Source organism: Nematostella vectensis, chromosome 2 (genome assembly GCF_932526225.1).
Source record: "Nematostella vectensis chromosome 2, jaNemVect1.1, whole genome shotgun sequence".
In the NCBI taxonomy this organism is placed as follows: domain Eukaryota; kingdom Metazoa; phylum Cnidaria; class Anthozoa; order Actiniaria; family Edwardsiidae; genus Nematostella; species Nematostella vectensis.
The window spans coordinates 3,373,336-3,392,524 of NC_064035.1; the positions used below are offsets into that span (position 1 = coordinate 3,373,336).

The 19,189-nt window shown below is 39.9% G+C and overlaps 2 protein-coding genes, 1 long non-coding RNA gene and 1 pseudogene across 4 annotated transcripts; 2 read left to right on the forward strand and 2 right to left on the reverse strand.

Annotated features, from left to right (window-relative positions):
- Nucleotides 1-1,094: 1,094 nt before the first annotated feature.
- Nucleotides 1,095-4,772, forward strand: LOC5514781 (adenylyl cyclase-associated protein 2). 2 transcript variants are annotated; one of them, XM_001634892.3, is made up of 9 exons: nt 1,095-1,405; nt 1,484-1,515; nt 1,638-1,706; nt 2,295-2,372; nt 2,841-2,894; nt 3,002-3,091; nt 3,622-3,707; nt 3,961-4,072; nt 4,657-4,772. In XM_001634892.3, the coding sequence occupies exons 1-8, from the start codon at nt 1,204-1,206 to the stop codon at nt 4,064-4,066; spliced, it is 717 nt and encodes a 238-aa protein (XP_001634942.1). In that variant the 5' UTR covers nt 1,095-1,203; the 3' UTR covers nt 4,067-4,072; nt 4,657-4,772. The 2 variants fall into 2 exon arrangements, with proteins under 2 accessions (XP_001634942.1, XP_032240297.1); XM_032384406.2 differs by having other exon boundaries at nt 1,301-1,405; nt 1,622-1,706.
- A 2,161-nt stretch (nt 4,773-6,933) lies between these two features.
- On the reverse strand, nt 6,934-10,754 carry LOC5514785 (homeobox protein six1). Its single transcript, XM_001634946.3, has 2 exons — nt 9,662-10,754; nt 6,934-7,715 (listed from the first exon to the last, which is right to left on the reverse strand). Exons 1-2 carry the CDS (start codon nt 10,222-10,224, stop codon nt 7,241-7,243), a joined length of 1,038 nt encoding a protein of 345 aa, XP_001634996.2. The 5' UTR covers nt 10,225-10,754; the 3' UTR covers nt 6,934-7,240.
- On the forward strand, nt 7,365-8,815 carry LOC116619536. The gene is made up of 2 exons (XR_004296725.2): nt 7,365-7,501; nt 7,688-8,815. It is a non-coding gene; the product is annotated as an uncharacterized LOC116619536 (long non-coding RNA).
- A 5,381-nt stretch (nt 10,755-16,135) lies between the features above and the next one.
- Nucleotides 16,136-18,660, reverse strand: LOC116619521 (annotated as a pseudogene).
- Nucleotides 18,661-19,189: the final 529 nt, after the last annotated feature.

A 19,189-nucleotide genomic window follows, 5' to 3' on the forward strand; every position in this document is an offset into this window, starting at 1 on the left:
CACGTGTACTATAGAGCACCAATAGCATCACGTGTACTATAGCGCACCAATAGCATCACGTGTACTATAGCGCACCAATAGCATCACGTGTACTATAGAGCACCAATAGCATCACGTGTACTATAGCGCACGAATAGCATTACGTGTACTATAGCGCACCGATGGCATCACGTGTACTATAGAGCACCAATAGCATCACTTGTACTATAGCGCACCAATAGCATCACGTGTACTATAGCGCACCAATAGCATCACGTGTACTATAGCGCACGAATAGCATTACGTGTACTATATCGCACCGATGGCATCATGTGTACTATAGCGCACCAAAAGCATCACGTGCACTATAGCGCACCGATAGCATCCCGTGTACTATAGCGCACGAATAGCATTACGTGCACTAAAGCGCACCGATAGCATCCCGTGTACTGTAGCGCACCAATAGCATCACTTGTGCTATATCGCACCGATGGCATCCCGTGTACTATAGCGCACCAATAGGATCCCGTGTACTATAGCGTACCAATGGCAATGCATGCGAACCGAAACAGTACTTTTTTGCTCCAATGGCACCACGTGTATTATAAATAGCATGGTGTGTGTCTAGTAAATGTGTATTTTAGTAGATGGGTGTGTAAATGTCTTTGAGTGCGCGGGTGATCACTAATGTTAGTAGAGTGCGCATGTGATCACTAATGTTAGAGTGCGCATGTGATCACTTATGTTAGTAGATGGTTGCGTTATTGTCTTTGAGTGCGCGGGTGATCACTAATGTTAGTAGAGTGCGCATGTGATCACTTATGTTAGTAGACTAGTGCCTTGTTGTCTTTGAGTGTGCTGGTGCTCATTGCATGTAAGTAAATGAGTGAGTCGTTTGTGTTTACACAGTTTCAAATAAAGTACAAGGCTGAGAAGGCTAAATGAACGCATTATAGCGATATTGTAACCTCGTTGTTATCAAATATGGCTGCGACGATAATGTTAATATCTTGAATACAAATTATTCAATATTGTTCTGGTGATCTGTCAAATGTCATGCTAGATTTATCAAGTCACACTATACTGTTATCCTCCGAGTCACGCTATACTGTTATCCTCCGAGTCACGCTATTGTTACAGCCCAGCGGGTCGTAGGGCTACTGGATGAATCGCTGGCTTCTTCTGACATCCTCTGTCAAAGCTGTTCTGTTTTTATAACGAAACATGACAAGCAACCCCAAGACTCTAGCTCGATTGGATGCGGTTTTTCATCGCTTAGAAGCTGTCAATTCAAAACTTGGCGGAAAACCTGGGAACACGAGAGTAACATCCTCTAAAAGCGAGTTTGAAAAATTAGTGCAGCAACTAGAGTCTGCTACCGTGAGAATAGAATCCCGATTGAAGACTCCTGGTGATGCAAATGGTGGTAAATACGGAAATTTGAATTAAAAAGAAAATATAATTTCATATAGAAGTGTACTGACTTACTGACTTATTGTGTCAGATGGATCCCCAAGCGTCCAAGGTTTTGATCAAGTAAGTAGAATTTTTACTTATTTTTTGTTGTTTGGTGACCATTATAGCGTGACATCGCACACAAAAAACAGACTCTAGAATATTCACCATTAAAACCTGTTCTCAGTTTATTTTTATTCCAGGTATTGAATGACAAACTGGCAAAGTTTTTTCAACTCTGTTATGAAATTGGTGGCGATGTAAAGGACCAGGTATGTATCTCTAACAGAGGATTCAATTCTATCATTAGTTGTTTTAAATTATTGATTATGTGGTGACGATGATATATTCAAATTGATTTGTGTATCGACTAGTTTAACAAGCGACGGTTTGACTTTAATCCACGAGTAATTTAGGGAAATAGTGTGCTTCAAAGGTGTTTTTTTCTATAATACCCTACAATTTTAACATAATATCGTTTGCCTACTGATATTGTTTGTTTATGTTCAGTATAACACATTCTCTATAATACCCTACAATTTCAACATAATATTATTTGCCTACTGATATTGTGTGTTTTTGTTCAGTATAACACAATTACATTTTAAACTAAGAGGATTTTGATAAAACCATAGTTACGTAATAAAGGGAAACTGTCTATCAACTATGATAAAACTATGGTTGAAAAACTCTGGCAACCCAGGATAATAGACCTGCATAAGGCTAGTCTGATGAAAAAGTCGCTTCTCACAAGTGTTTCTGCTCCAGGCTACTCTGATGGAAAACTCGTTTCTCACAAGTGTTTCTGTTCCAGGCTACTCTGATGGAAAACTCGTTTCTCACAAGTGTTTCTGTTCCAGGCTGCTCTGATGAAGGAGGCTTTTACTGCGCAGCGGGAGTTCTTGGTGTGGGTATCAGGCAGAGGACGCCAGCCACAGGTCTCAATACTAGGATAGGATGATAAGTCTGTGCCCCCCCCCCCTCCCCCCGTTTCGCTGATGTGTGTTCTGAAGTGCATTGCCGTTCCTTGAGAATATTCTCACTGTTCAGTTCTTGAGAATATTCTCCACTTTGTTAGAAGAATGTTTTTGAGCCTGGCTTAAAATAACTATTGCTTACTCTTCGGGGCATAATTCGCTAAGTGCTGGTAGAACAGCGTTTTCCTCTGCTGGCCAAGTGGAGCAAAATGTTACATTGCTTCTAGAAATGTTGACCATAGCTTACACTGCTGGGATAGTAGAGCTTGTTTATCACATTTATTACATCGCTCACTTTGCGGCCATCCATGATTTGTGAGTGGTGCAATGTGCTGGCACTTGGATCATGTACAGGTTTGTGCTGTATGGTGTTGGTGCGACTGGAGTGGTTTTTACGTTAACTTGAAAGCTAACGTGGCATGTGTTTAGGATGTTATGTCTACAAAGCTTAAATCAACATCTGACAAGATTAGCGAAGTTCAGGTAAGTATGATTATCATCATCAGCCTCATTTGATAATAGTGATCATAATCATGACCACTAAATTACTTCTCATGCGTTAACTATAATCGATTTTATTTGTCTTGTAGGCTTTCTGTAACAGCCACCGAGGAAGCAAGCAGTTTAATCATCTTTCTGGCGTCAGCGAGGGAGTCGCGGCCCTAGCTTGGGTTGCTGCGGTATGTCCTAGAAACGCCATGAGGGAGATCATCCCTTCCTTAATCAATATGTTTCCTCACCTCAAGCCCGTCAGTAAGGGGTAGAAAATGGTCTTGGCGCATGGGAGCTCAGGACTATATCTCCCACCCACCCACCCCTCCCTGCCGTCAGTATCTCTCACCCGACCCTTCCTGTCGTCAGTATCTCCCCCAACCACCCCTCCCTGCCGTCAGTATCTCCCCTAACCACCCCTTCCTGCGTATCTCCCCCAACCATCCCTCCCTGCCGTCAGTATCTCCCCCAACCACCCCTCCCTGCCGTCAGTATCTCCCCCAACCACCCCTCCCTGCCTTCAGTATATCCCCCAACCACCCCTCCCTGCCGTCAGTATCTCCCCCAACCACCCCTCCCTGCCTTCAGTATATCCCCCAACCACCCCTCCCTGCTGTCTTGTCACCTCAAAAACCTTCTGGTACCGGATATCCAACATAATTTATTTTAATCGCGCTAAGAGAGAAATTGTTCCACCTCCGTGTTTTTTACTTTGAAGCCAGGAAAACCATCCTCATTTGTTAAAGAAAAATGCGACGCTGCACAGTTCTATACGAATCGAGTACTAAAGGATTTCAAAGACAAGTAAGTATTACTTTCATAATTTTTCTTAGAACGATCTTTTCTGGCTCAAAGGTTTCTCAAATAGAGAATATTATCACTAAGGAATTAAAATCTCACTTCAAACCTCCTTTTTTATTAGTGCCCATATGATAGATATGTCTTGAAAATGATCTCAGTATCTCTTTCCGATGGTTCAACTTTCACTACTTGGTACTGTCCTTTCTCCACTTAGTTTTGTCACTCAGTGAGGCACAAATTTTCTCATTTGAATTAGGGAACCAAAGCACGCTGAATGGGCACGCGGGCTCATCGGTGCGCTAAAGCAGTTAGAGGAGTACGTGCGTGACCACCACAGTGTCACGCTTTCCTGGGGCATGTAACGCAAGGTAAGGATCTCAGATACTGAAAACGTTTGACGCTATGATGGCAAATATTTTGAGATCGCTTTTGGAAAAATCTCTCGAAATCTAGTTTTCTTGATATAAATTCAATTAACAAATTAAACCTCTGGCTCGCTTTGTCTGCATCAGCGCTTACGTTTCATGAAAAATAAAAACCTGGGCCGTTCTTAGTTTTGGATCATTTAGATTTCAGTGTCTTTCAAAATATAATACCCAATGAAGTTTGGAAGAGAATTACTCAAATTTTCAATAACAATAATATCTAAGGTTGTTTACGTGAATATTTAATTTGTATTTTAGAAGACTAACAAAACAATGTTGTGCTGCTATCTTAGCCTCAACAAGGTCTTACTTTTTGATGAAACGTTCCTATGAAAAGAAGGTTCTTGTAAAACAATATAAGAGCTGAACCTTTCAACAAGAGGCAGGGATTTTGATTTTAATAAACCTGTCTCCCTGAAAAAAGAAAAAAAAAGAATCAAAATAATCACGTCAGCAGAATCAAATCAATCAAATAGACACGTCAGTCTAGTAGAAAGTTCTATTGAGCCCATATCACTCTTTTTTAGGTTCTGATACACGAGAGGGGGCGGTCATCACCGGGCCACAACAATCATGACCTGCCATTTTCGCTACATTTGCCATGGACTTTGTCAAGTTTTGATAAACAGTGCAACACAACTCCTCAACGAATTTTTGTGCGTTTTTAGTTTATCAATGCCTGCACGGTTTGCCCGCCCTTTTGCGATCCCAAACTCCTAGGTGTTGCCTAGGATTTGCATAGAGGGGAAGGCGGGGACTGCTCACGCATGGATATCAAAAGTGAAATATATATATATATAGAAGAAGACCGTCTTTTGGCGGTTAAAAGGAAGGGGTGTTCGTGCCCCACCCTTCTAAGTGCCTCAGGTTTTAGGGTTGGGCGGCAAAGACATGGGTCTCAGGTACACAAACCATTAAAGGGTTGGGCGGCAAAGACATAGGTCTCAGGTACACAAAACCATTAAAGGGTTGGGCGGGAAATATATAGGCCTCAGGTACACAAACCATTAAAGGGTTGGGCGGGAAAGATATAGGCCTCAGGTACACAAAACCATTAAAGGGTTGGGCGGCAAAGACATAGGCCTCAGGTACATAAACCATTAAAGGGCTGGACGGGAAATATATAGGCCTCAGGTACACAAAACCATTAAAGGGTTGGGCGGGAAATATATAGGCCTCAGGTACACAAAACCATTAAAGGGTTGGGCGGGAAATATATAGGTCTCAGGTACACAAAACCATTAAAGGGTTGGGCGGCAAAGACATAGGTCTCAGGTACGCAAAACCATTAAAGGGTTGGGTGGCAAAGACATGGGTTTCAGGTACGCAAAACCATTAAAGGGTTGGGCGGCAAAGACATGGGTCTCAGGTACACAAACCATTAAAGGGTTGGGCGGCAAAGACATAGGTCTCAGGTACACAAAACCATTTAAGGGTTTGGCGGGAAATATTTAGGTCTCAGGTACGCAAAACCATTAAAGGGTTGGGCGGGAAATATAAAGGCCTCAGGTACGCAAAACCATTAAAGGGTTGGGCGGCAAATATATATTCCTCAGCTACACAAACCATTAAAGGGTTGTGTGGGAAAGACATAGCTCTCAGGTACACAAAACCATTAAAGGGTTGGGCGGCAAAGACATAGGTCTCAGGTACGCAAAACTATGAAAGGATTGTGTGGGAAAGACAGGTCTCAAGTACGCAAAACCATTAAAGGGTTGTGTGGGAAAGACATAGGTCTCAGGTACACAAAACCATTAAAGGGTTGGGCGGCAAAGACATAGGCATCAGGTACGCAAAACCATTAAAGGGTTGGGCGGGAAATATATAGGCCTCAGGTACGCAAAACCATTAAAGGGTTGGGCGGGAAATATATAGGCCTCAGGTACACAAACCATTAAAGGGTTGTGTGGGAAAGACATAGGTCTCAGGTACACAAAACCATTAAAGGGTTGGGCGGCAAAGACATAGGTCTCAGGTACGCAAAACCATTAAAAGGTTGTGTGGGAAAGACATAGGTCTCAGGTACGCAAAACCATTAAAGGGTTGTGTGGGAAAGACAGGTCACAGGTACACAAAACCATTAAAGGGTTGGGCGGCAGACATAGGTCTCAGGTACGCAAAACCATTAAAGGGTTGGGCGGCAAAGAAAGACATAGGTCTCAGGTACACAAACCATTAAAGGGTTGGGTGGGAAAGATATAGGCCTCAGGTATACAAAATCATTATAGGGTTGGGCGGGAAATATATAGGCCTCAGGTACACAAAACCATTAAAGGGTTGGGTGGGAAATATATAGGCCTCAGGAACACAAAACCATTAAAGGGTTGGGCGGGGAATATATAGGCCTCAGGTACACAAAACCATTAAAGGGTTGGGCGGGAAATATATAGGTCTCAGGTACACAAAACCATTAAAGGGTTGGGCGGTAAAGACATAGGCCTCAGGTACACAAAACCATTAAAGGGTTGGGCGGGAAATATATAGGCCTCAGGTACACAAAACCATTAAAGGGTTGGGCGGGAAATATATAGGCAGGGTTGCGGATAAAGAAGAGAAACCAGTCCTTTGGTCCATTCGTGCACCCCTGGACCACCAGGATTTCTTATCGAAGGATTTTTTCAAAGGATCGTGAGACATTGTTTGACCATATGATATCTATGAATGCGCACCCCTTCCCGCAAATTGTGGCTACCTCCCCCTTATCAACGACTGATATATCACAAGGGAGAGGCTAACTCAAAATAACCCTCCCACATGCAGATGCCTGGTCCGATACACAGCAATGCACCAATTGATTAACTCAATTATTTCATACCTTCTTTAATACATTTAACATCAATGGACTACAAAACCCTAATACGTTATTTATATTATATAAGCATCATCCATCGGATTCATGCGAGGCCTTTGTGCTCATTCTTTTATACCTTCCCGTGGTAATATTGTTTAGAGCTCATACTTTCCCGTGGTCATATCGCTTATAGCTCACACTTTCCCGCGGTAATATCGCTTATAGCTCACACTCCTGCGGTAATATCGCTTAGAGCTCACACTTTCCCGCCGTAATATCGCTTAGAGCTCACACTTTCCCGCGGTAATATCGCTTAGAGCTCACACTTTCCCGCGATAATATCGCTCGTCATCTTCAGCATGCTCCTTGACTTCGTAAGGACTGTATCTGCTGCCGCTGACCGAAGAAATAGGCTCAAAGGCACTTCTTTTTGAAGTAAGGATTGCCGTCGGGCAATTGACGCATGCGCTGTGAGAGAAACCGCTAGGAGAATGGTCCAGCGCCGCCTGCGAAATAGATGAGGTTGCACTCGATGTTGCCGCCATTTGCCGCCATTTGGGAGCGGCCGCTATGAATGCTGGGTAGGTGGGGTACTGCATCTGTTGCGTGATTGCCTGTGCGTGCGCATGGTATTCTGATAGATAGGCCGCTGGTAGCACCGATTCCGAGCTCTGGATCATAGAATACTGGGGGATGAGAAAGGGGAAGTGGCTTCTCAACTCCTCGTAACTGTGTGTCATTGACCGACCGGCATCTTTGATTTTCAGCATGGAGTATTCTTGATCTGACATCCTTCTGGAGATAAAAGAACAAGGGTTAGGGAGACAGGGAGAGATACATTACATAAGTAAATACACAAGAACAAAAACAGATCAGCAGACAGGATTTGGTAAGAGAGGGGTAGCGGCGAATAGGTACCAAACAGAGCTAATCTATTAACAGGAAAATACATTACGCAAAACAAGAGCTGTAAGATATAAAACTTGTGTTTGAAACAAATTCATCTTTAGAATTGGATTGCGATAGGATGTGCACAAACATATTCGAAACAATATGAACTGTTGTTATAGAGAGAACAACAAACACAAGCCTGCTTTTTTATTAAAAAAAGTTAAATGCTAAGTTAAGTTAATGGCGCGCTACAATTTTAAAGAAATAGGAATTACCACTGCACTGCCTAAAAAGTAAGCTATACACAGAAATCATAATAGACAACGTGTCTATAATAGCAGCCTGAGGTTTTGTTGCTGGCAGAATAATAAGATAAGAAGTTTTCCAAGTCTCAAGTCTCACTCCCCTCAGGTGATCAAACAACGAGTGCTTTTGGAAATGAAAACCAAACAGAGCTCAGTATGTGTGTTGCACCTGCAAACATGGAGACTGGAGGAGTCATAAAACTTGTTGACTCGCTGTCGAGATTCCACCAACAAGGTGTCACTTCAAAGATTGTCGAAAGTGAAACCCAATCCTTGGATCAATAAACTCTCAGAATCCCCTTAGAGCCTCATGGGAAATATTCCGCTCTTTATAACACAAACTATACAAATGTCATTGCCGTGGGATATTTATTTTGCGTCTAGGCTGATGTTATAATAATAACATTCTTTTTGGAAAAGTCTTGTTTTTATTCTTTTCAAAAGATCCCTCGATCTTTAGTGTTGGCTTGTTGAAGGGCGAGTACAAACTCTTACAAACTTCACACATTTTTTATCTTGTTTTCGGTAGCTATAGCGACTGCGCTCAATAACTCAAAGTATCCCAATCGTGGAAGTTAGCTATATTAAAACCGACCGAAACTGTTTGTTTTATCGCCGTTATTACAACGGTTAAGCATATATTAACAACCGTATAGCACTGTAGAAAAAAATAACTTGAGTAAACGTCATTTGATCCTTTCTTCACTTTTAATTCGTCCAGAAAACGTCGCTTATTATGAGAAGCACCAACTGACAACTTTAAGTTTAGGTCCATTTTCTGCTGTTTCTGAACTTTATATATGATAAATTAAATGAATTAACTTAAATGTATCTTGCACCTTTAAAGGATACTCAACCATATGATAGTTTGAAACCCTTAAGGTAGCATAAGACCCTAATTAGTAACATAGACTGCAATGCAAACTTCAAATGACATTTTTATTTCAACATGCGACGTCGCGTATCCCAAATCTCAGCCCAATTAATTTTCCATTATGAAAATCCACACTTTGGTTTAGAGTTACCGCCAAAATCGACTCAGCTATATCTAAACCTCTGATACCAGTTTTGCATTAGATCCCCAAGTAAAGAAGACCCCAGTATAATAACAAAAAATAATTGGATACTTGTAAGTCAAACCCAAAAAGCCGAGAACATCCTTCAAAGTTGTTGGTGAGGTGTTTTGAAACAACAGCCCGTAAAACGTTTCTATTGTGAAACTGAATGTATTTTGATTGAAACTTAAAGTGTTTTTGCCCGCACACACTACGACCACTTAACATCGTGTTTCACCGACCACGATGAGGTTACCTTTCAGGCTCAGGTGATAGAGGGATACAATTGTTTGAATGACTTTTGAGATGTTGCCGCGATGGTGTGTCGTGGTGGTGGTTAGATCAAATTAAGATAACCGCGTCTTTGAAAATACTTACACCATCCAAGATTTGCTACGCAGCGATAACATCACACATGAGAAAAAAAATAGTCCACTTTTGCTAACTTCGGAAAGATTAATATATTCTACTGTACACTTGCTACACTCACCTTTTCCGTATTTCTGCCGCGCGCACTCTTTGCCTTTTGTTCTTGAACCAATTGCTGACTTGTGTTACCGTCAAATCGGTCATTTTAGCAAGCTCGTGCTTTTCCCGGGGAGTGGGGTACGGACTGTCTACATAAGCTTTGTTTAGAATGCTTCTCGACTTTTCTTTAAAGCAATATGTGGTTTCTTCACCATCCCAAATGGTCCTAGGAAGCGGGAACTTTCTGCGCACTCTGTACTTGCCAACCGCCCCTAGGGGTCGGCCGCGGACTCTTTCAGCTTCTATGTAGTGAGCTGTTCGCCAAAGACACTGAAGCTTCTCGTGCTCTGATCTTTGGAATTTCCTGCTCTCCAGGATAGAGTACAGCTCCTTGAAGTTGTTCTGGTGAAAAGCAACAACAGCTTTTGCGACAAGTATTGTCTCGCAGGCATGGATTTCCTCGCTATCTTTGGGCAAGGACCATAGAAATCTGGCCAATCGCTCTATGTTTCCACTGTTTTGTAAACATTCACAAACAGAAATTATCTGTTCCATCGAGAAGGGCATGTGTGAGGCCGGAAGCATTTTGCCTTCAAGTGATGAGTCAAGAGCCTTATACTGTTATCAGATCAGCACATAAGTCGAGTGTGTTTTGATAAAGACAGGTTCTCTTCAAGTGCGCGTCTCGGGATGGTTCTGGGTTTCGAATTGTATGCGAGCTTTGCCTTGCTTTAATACCTCTACCCCCGCTATTGTGTGACGCCTAGGCCCCTGGTCATAGGACTCCCTTGTCTAAACAATCCTCAATGTGCAGAACCAAAACCGAACAAAACAGGCTTTTAAGTGCAACTGTCAAAAGCCCATCAAGGGCCGTACCCGACCAATTAACCAGTGATTAGCATGAAACTCAGGTGAGATAACGTGTTTGCGTAAGCCCCCTCTAAGGACCATTTGATTTTCGCGGCTAAATAGAGTATTCGTGGCCTGTACAAATACCGTTTTAAGCGCTTAATTGTGTTCGGATATTGAAACCAAAATGTGGATGATGGGCCTCCCAGGAAAGCTTATGGCTGTCGCCTTACATGATCTATGCTCGTGTTGCCGAACGAATGCTGCTTTACGATAGAGTCACAAATAAGGGTTATAAAGCATGCTAGAGAAACAACAAAGTACCAAAGTTTTGACAGTAGAATGCCATTATGACAGAATTTAGATACACACGTGTAAAGTTAACATAATTTATTTGAGAGATTATAGCAACGTTGTTAAAATGTACGTTTTTTCCCTAAAGCATTCTTTGTTACTTGGAAGGTTAGGTCGAGGCTTCCTAGCAACGACAATCATCAATAAATTGAATCAAACTATAATCTACTTCCAATAAGTAAAACGGGTAAAAGACTGATCTATCATATGATTTTTAGAATGAATAAATTATGTACACTAAAACAAGATTTGAACACTGGTACCCAAGGAAACAATTTTCTCCCAGCATGTTAAAACTATCCGTAGCCTAGTTGATGTGATTTTTTCGTCTTCGACTTTCTTCCCAGATCATGCAGCTGTATTTACCGGCAAAAAGCTCAATTAAAGAATCGAACTCAGAAAGAAAGTGACAGAATACTACATTTAACAATGGCTGCTTAGATTGCCGTTTAGCCCGCACATCTGCTACGTAAGTCAACAACACAGACAAAGGTAGCAAATGTTTAAAGGCTTTTTACCTCGAAACGATTGCAAGTTTGCTAAAAACACTATTTATCAGATTATTCACTATTACCCTTTGTACATTTGCAAATACCACAACCACAAAATCGAACAGATAATCAAGTTTTACAACTACAAAACTGACCATATTGTTATATTCTGAATATTTTTCATAGGGAAGTAGTACAATGAAAAGTTGTAGAATTAGCACATCCTGCTTAGTTTGAATGCGTTTTTTTTGCTTCGTCCGTCTATTCTCACACTTGAATAAGTATCAAAACAATCTTATTTTTACACTATCAATTCATGATCGCGCACCACCAAACTGTTTTCTTTTCACTTCTCAATCGAGTTGTTTTAATTGCGTGTCAATTTGACAGGATGATAAGCAAATTCCTTTTCTCGTAGAGACCAGTATAGAGACGTAGATTTTAATAAGATTTGTGCAGGTATCATGCGACAATACGCCGGGTCCCGGGGAAACGTTCGCCCATGGTTGACAGTGTCGGCTAACGTACAAACACGCGCGAGATAGCAAAGAAAGCAACATGTAAGACCAAAATCCGGGCTTGACATCCCCACACCGGTATGGTAAAATGTGGTTGCTATTTGCAAAAATGATTACATATTTTTAGGGTGGCTTTCATTGTTTTAGGTGATGTTATTTGTTCCTGTATTGCTTTTACTGTCAAACTTTTGCAGAGAATCCTCATATCCAATTAAGCTTACTAATAATGGTGAAAATATTGAATTAAAAACAACATTTTGAATATGCGTTCCCACTTTTCTTATTAATAATGTCTTTTCATCATTCTGCACAATAAAGAACTAACTACATCTGCGATTTACTTAAAAACTTTGATGTTATTTTGCAGTGCTTCATACTCTATGCATTTTTCGTAGAACACGATTTAAACTAGCCAATTATATATACTGGACCATATATTGGACCATTTAGAGTAATGCGGCAATTACAATAATTTTCTGGATTTAATATTACGTAAAGTACGTAACCTAGGCTTGCCTAGGTCACTTGGTCATCCGACCGATTCAATAAAAGTATGAAAGCGTTTATAATCATACATAGCCAAAACGAAGCCTAAATATCCATGCGTAAAACTTTTAAAACAAGCTAGTAAAGATAATTTAGCCTGTTGATCTCCCAGATTATAGATAGTCAATGGAACACACTGATGTTTATCAAACACTCCGTGATCAAGCACAACAAGATGCGTGTACTTGGGAATTAAGAGGTACAGGTTATTATTTTTTTTTTTTACCTAAATCACATACGCTAAGTGCGACAAGGTGTCGCTATTCAAACTGTCGTGAGAAACGGCCTCATACCGCAAGACTAAACGTTACCTCTCGGCGCCGTACAAGTATTCTGTATGAATAAGAGAAAAGAAAAAAGGCACCGCTTGTCTTCCATTGCTTTGTCCTTTCACGATAAGAGCCCTAAAAATATTACGAAATGCTCAACTTGTCTTTTCTATAAAATCCTCACACTTTTTTTCTTTTTTGCGTTTTTTGGGTACTTTGTATATATAACTGTCTGGTCTTCTTGTGGTTCTACTAACCATACACTATTAGTCGAGCTTGTTCATAGAAAAGCATTATAAAAAGTATAAACTCATGGAAATCATATTAATGATTGCTTTGTCTGTTATTTTGGCTCCAAAGAGGCAATTAGTCGGCTCTTTTACAGAGGGTCATCCCATTGGCGCGCATGCGACCTTCACGAGTGCGAATAGATGAGCATTAAGGTGAAAGTATTACTGCTGCACATAGGTTTAGCGCTAGAAGGCTAGCACAGTATACAGCTTGATCCTTTTTCATGAAAGTGTTTCCTTGCCACAAAATCCTGAGTGTTTTATGATACTTAGAGTATCAGTTTTAAAAAGCATTACATTGCGCTAAGAGATAATTTGTTCCTTTTATCCAGTTTTGATAGTGTTGATAACTTATTCCCTTTTCTCTTGGTGCATTATATCAGACAAAGACTCATTGCAGAGTTCTAGCCCCGTGGGGTTTTTTGAAATAAAAATAAAAATGCGTTTGTTTTATATTATCACAGCTTAAACACGACTAGAAGTGCAGCCAACTGTTTGTGGACGTTTTTTGTTTTCAAATTCTTATCCCATATTTTATATTTAATATATATCATTTAATTTTTGGTTTTATATCAAGCTCTTGTTGGGGTTGCCGTTTGAAACGGAATGAAAACAACCGACTACCAACAAAACATTGACTGCCAAAAACAGCCCATATTCAATACTCTTCCATCGTCAGTATACATAAATAACACTGCCAAAGTACTGCCATTTCAGAAACTACCTAAAGACATAAACTCCCCTCCCTCACCCTGAGGGAGGAACTAATCCTCGGCGAACATGCAGCCACGGAGATGCCATTTTTTATTCATATGCCCTTGAATGAACTCCACATAGATGAGAAGCAAACTCAATCTCCAAGCAACGGGAAAAAAACGAGGTTTAAACATTTATTCAGTCCCGTCCTTAGTGTCAATTTATTATGATGGACGGTCCATGAACGGTGCACAAGAGACGAACGCTATTTCTTGGCGGTAATACTCAGACAAAGGACAGGTGAAATCACCTGTTAACTATTTAGTCTAGATTTAGTCTAAAGTGTAACGTGTAACTTTGTCGCCTACGCTCATTTGTGTGCAAGATAAATAGTTGCTTTTTTGATGTAATTTTTTTTAAGCAGGACAGCCCTCAGTAGTAAAAACACCATCTTCTGAAATGCCCTACTCCCTTTTCTAAGTCGAAATGTTTTGTCTTTGTTTTACAAAAAGAAATAAGAAACCGTTGAAATGAGGATTAAAGATTGAGTTTCAAAAGTGAATTTATTTTTTGTATCAGCACTTTGAGTGCAAATCGAAGTGTAACCCTTAAGGGATACTGTTTTCGCCACTTTTATGCCGCTATTTCCGTTTTGAAGTGAGTTTGCTTGTCATGTTCCCGCACATGTATCGCTACATCTGCTTATGCGTGTACTTTAGACTTTAAATGCCTTTTGTTGCTAGGTTTGCTAAAGCAGTGCACATCCGTTACGACATTTTATGCCGTTGCGAGGGATTCATTAGTTAATGACCTCGCTATTTTGTTCCTACTATGGCCCATGACAGATGTTCTGTGTGTACTGCTGTTGATGGACGCTCTCTGGATTTTGTATCGAACTATTTTCCGCGGATAACAGCTCTCTTGATTACTAGGATCCTTCCTCATAACTAATCGAATCATCCCGCCATCTGCTACACAATGCCTATCGTTCTTATTTAGTTTATGGAATGTGTTTTTCTTTTTAGAAATCAGAAAAATAAACTGTTTCGACTGTTAAGTTCCTTTTGCGATTGCAAAAATGTAGTATCTTCTATGAACAACGCCCAATTTAAGTTTATCGGAATTCCTCTTCGAGGTTGAGCCAACATGCTAATATGTTTCAGAAAAGATGTCTCACCTATAGTATACACCTACGTTGATACATTCTGGAAAAACAAAGTAAGTCTAAGTTACAACGTGAATTTTTGTATTTTGTTCATTCACTATATTGGCTTCTATCTAACCAGTCATGTAAAGTGTTCGGTCATTGTCTTATTATGATTGATCTTAGAAATGGCTACGAATCATAACAAGTACTCTAATCGATGAAAAAAGTTCATTTGAAACTTTTATTGATTCGTTTGATGGCAATTAACCCAGCTGTATACATAGCCTTTTTATTCCGCCTTATTCTTTATCCGTCTTTAAAATCGAATCTAGCGGGTTAGTGCTAAAAATGTATTAGGAATGAATAAAAAATATTTGAACACCGGAAAGCTGAAAAAGTATTTTTGTGATAATAGGAACAGGGATATGACTTTTGAAGGAGAAGGTGTTGGAGGAACTGTAAAGTTGCTCCACATTATATTTTATAAACTTTAAACACGATGTTTAACTTATCATTCCATCCCTGCCATTTTTTTTTTTTTTGCTTACCAGAGTTAGTTGGGAAAGGAACATATGATTTTGATTAACCTCAAAGGCCTTTGTTTTCACTTAAATACTTGTTTTTAATATTTGTGCGGTTAATTTGGCCGCACCTAAACGCCTTTGAATGGTATTTTCTTTTATTACATCTCTATCGGCCACTATAGGTGATTAAATGTCTTCGTTAGTTTTTTTGAATTTTCGAACTCGAAACCGATTATCATGGCAGTACAATTGGGCTTGTATCGGTCAGGTATATGAATGCATGCGTCCATCTTATTAGAACTTTAGAAGCACACTAGCATACACACATTGGCACCAGTCGGGCCAAGACGGGACGCTAGCACAGTCTATTACCCGTGCAGTTCGGCAACCATGGACAGCTGTTTCGTCCTTATTAGGACTCGTCAGCATGGCATAGCCGGTTTGCCTCAGTTAAACTTCATCGGCAAAATAAACTGCAGGGCGACTTCGACTCGAACGAAGTGCTTTAAACCACAGCTTAGATCCATGTGGGATCTAGAGCTGCGACCGGGCTAGCGTGATGCCAATTGTGGCGTGATGCCAATAGTTAAATTTAAATTTCTTTTTTAATTTTTTAAAAAAATTTAATAGTTAAATTTAAATTTCTTTTTTACATTTAAAAAAAAATTAATAGTTAAATTTAAATTTAAATTTAAAGTTAAATTTCAGAATGACAAGCATCGTGAAGTAAATAAAATTTATTGGAAAACCTAAGGAAAATCCAAATCAAAAATCTGGTATAGTTAAACTAAAAAACAGAAATCATGCACCTCTTAATTGAACACAATTATTCATTTATTGTTTGGAGCTAAATTGGATTTTGTTAAGAGGGTAGATAAACAGTTTATTCAGCAGGCATCAAATGAACATTAAAAAGATGAAAAAATGGACCGAAAGTATTAAAAACAGCTGAACGGACATTCTTTAATGGCGATGTATGGAATTACATCATCCTCTTTCGCTCACCTACTGTGTATGTCTACTATTTCTCTCTAGTAGAAGCAAGGGCAATTTTTAGCATTTGTTGGCAATCTGGGGGTAGCGTAAATGCAATACTGCAAGGATCTGAACTAGCTAAGAATTTTAGGGGAATGCCAATTTCTTGCGATATTCGTTGGATATGAAACCAAGTGAGCCAGGAATATAAAACCCGAAAAAATATCTTATCGTAATTTATCTGACCTAATTCCAACGGAAAAATCACAAGAAAAAAGAAAAGACTATGTACATGACATATGATCAGGTAATATGGTAAAAAGCTAAAACTAATTTCAAGCATTATTTTTATGATTTTTATGAAGGTGGCGCCCATATGATCTATGCCAAATCAAACAAGAGGATATATATATATATATATATTTTTTACTTTTAACTACAGTCGAAGTTCTCGCGACCACCCTTGGGGTTTGAAAATTGGGATCTGAAAATTGGTCGCTTTCGACAGTTTAAAAGCAAAAGAACAACTTTGTTGGGGCTTTGAAATTGTGGTCGTTAAGTGAGCTGGTCTTTTGCGAGTGTGGTCGCTCAGAGAGCTTCGACTGTATTAATTTTTCTCCACGCCAGTTGCTATAAATCCTCACTTGCTTACAGATGACAATAAATAAATTGCTTAGGAAGCAAAGATGCTTGCGCCTTCGTCCAAGATATATAGAATTCAGTACATGTTATATGAATCTGAAAAAGATGCTAAATAGAAGCTGAATCGAAAATATCAGAAAAGCCTCCACAAATCAGCCAATTGAAATGGTTGCTTTTTCACACTCTTTTCTAGGATGTAAAAATGGTGGCTCTTTAAACTTTAAAATGGCAAATGCCTTATTTCGCGTTCAAAAATCTTCGGAAGAACAAAAAATGCGATTCGAACAGAAAAAAATTCACACGCATAACTCCAGTAGGCTGTTCAGTATTATAAACATCAAGTCCGCATATTCTCCGCGAACTATATCAAGTGGTCTTTATTCTATTGTTTTGTGCTCTTATTATTCGCGTTCTCTTTTTTCCTTTTCTTTTCCTCTTCTTTAATCTCCAGTCCACGTAGCGCCGAGGTCTACACGTCTGTACCTTGAGTCCGTAGTGTAGTTTGCCCTTGGCCAGCGCCATACAAACCTGGCAGAACAATGGATATCTTGGTTACCACCAATGACATATATTGGTATTCTGGATTTTCGCAAGTCCTTTCCGCTTCCATTCCAAATATTTATTCTACGCGGTCTTGTTGGTCATGAGTTACTTCTCCTTTGGTCCTTTAAAGTCGCTTAATTTGATGATAGATTTCTTCAGGTTTCCTGGCAGAAACTGGTCGACTTTGTCAAAGTCCATGTACACGGGGACGGAACCGGAAGCGAGTGAGTGATACAATCTATCATCGACGAAAATTCATGAACACTAACGAGACACAATCAGCTTGTGCTGCTTTTACACGTACATGTTTTCCTTTGCGTACACGTTTTTCTTGGCGCTTAAATCAGGCATCGGGTAGATTGGTGCGGGGAAATCCCAATCGAGACGGTAGCCCACCAAGAGATTGAATAACTTGGATACGAGTTTGGAGTCTGTGAGGGAGGGAGTTTTTCCACGGAATTGTATTCTTTCGGCGGAGATTCCGAATATCCGGTTCCCTTGCGTTTACTACAAATACACTCGCGTTCTTCGCCATTTCCGGGTCACTTGATAACTCGCAAGGGACTGGACACTTTCACTCCCTTCCAGAGTAGAAAAATGGCCAGAAATGCGTGTGGTATACCCCTGTTCTCTGTACCGGGACCGTGCGCCCTCTGACACTAGACCAGTACACAATAAGTATTCTCTTCTGGTGCTTTGGAAAGTCCGTAAAATTCAACTCCTGCATCTGGGCGGATAACGTTTTAGTGGATTCTTCTTGCTTGGTTGATGTTTGCTCCATAAATCATGATAGGGTTTCCTTTCGAGCCTTGACTCGTACAACAAGAGTACGAATACAACAATCCCTATTATAATTACAGAGACTTTAGTTTTCTTAAACACCATTATCAGCGATGACTACAGTTAAACCATCTCTCTAGATACGGATCTGGTGTGTAGATTACAGACGTTTACACGATTGCATGACACGATGGCAAAAAACAGATGGCTCTGCTCTGTCTCCCAAGCTGCAAAGTCACGGAACCACAGGGGTTGTAACACCCTCTACACACATAAGTGGCACCACGATGTGGATCCAAGCTCTAGCTAGTGAAAATCTAAAATTGAAAATTGCCTCTGTGGTGTTTTATGACGCGTCCCTTCTTGCTGACTCGTCAAAACATACAAGAGAATATAGATCCAGCGCTTTGTTTTTTAGTTTTCTTCGGCCGGGAAAAGGAGATCATAAATGCAGCTATGAATTTGAGTCATAGCATAATAAGACAGTTTTACACAAAGAATGCACGCTCAATAGATTGAAAAGTTTGCCAGAGTCACACCATTCAGCTCTTGACCTTTAAGGAAAGCTCACACCGGTCACCCGTGAACTCTATTTTGAATTTCACTTATTCACTCTTAAATTTCACTCTATTATCGAACTTTCAAATCATTTTTTTATTATCGAACTCCAACTTGAAAATACCAAAATCAAACTCCCATGTCTCCCTCATTCCAATTATATATTACCTATTAATTTATATCAATTACATTGACTTGATTATCAATTGTTATCAATTAGATTGCTTATCAATTTCTACCCATTAAAATTTTTATTATAAATTGTTATCAATTTCTATCAATTGATATCAATTTTTATTAAATAGACTCGCACAAATATTGATTATCAATTACTTGTTTAAGTAAATTGATATCAATTAATATCAAAT

Excerpts from the sequence above, each read along its gene's own strand:
- LOC5514781 (XM_001634892.3), top strand. The coding sequence starts at position 1,204 with ATGACAAGCAACCCCAAGACTCTAGCTCGATTGGATGCGGTTTTTCAT. Across the intron at positions 2,373-2,840 it reads GCAGAGGACGCCAGCCACAG|GATGTTATGTCTACAAAGCT; the intron begins GTCTCAATACTA and ends GCATGTGTTTAG. Across the intron at positions 3,092-3,621 it reads CCCTAGCTTGGGTTGCTGCG|CCAGGAAAACCATCCTCATT; the intron begins GTATGTCCTAGA and ends TTTACTTTGAAG.
- LOC5514785 (XM_001634946.3), bottom strand. The coding sequence starts at position 10,224 with ATGCTTCCGGCCTCACACATGCCCTTCTCGATGGAACAGATAATTTCT. Across the intron at positions 7,716-9,661 it reads GCGGCAGAAATACGGAAAAG|AAGGATGTCAGATCAAGAAT; the intron begins GTGAGTGTAGCA and ends TTTTATCTCCAG.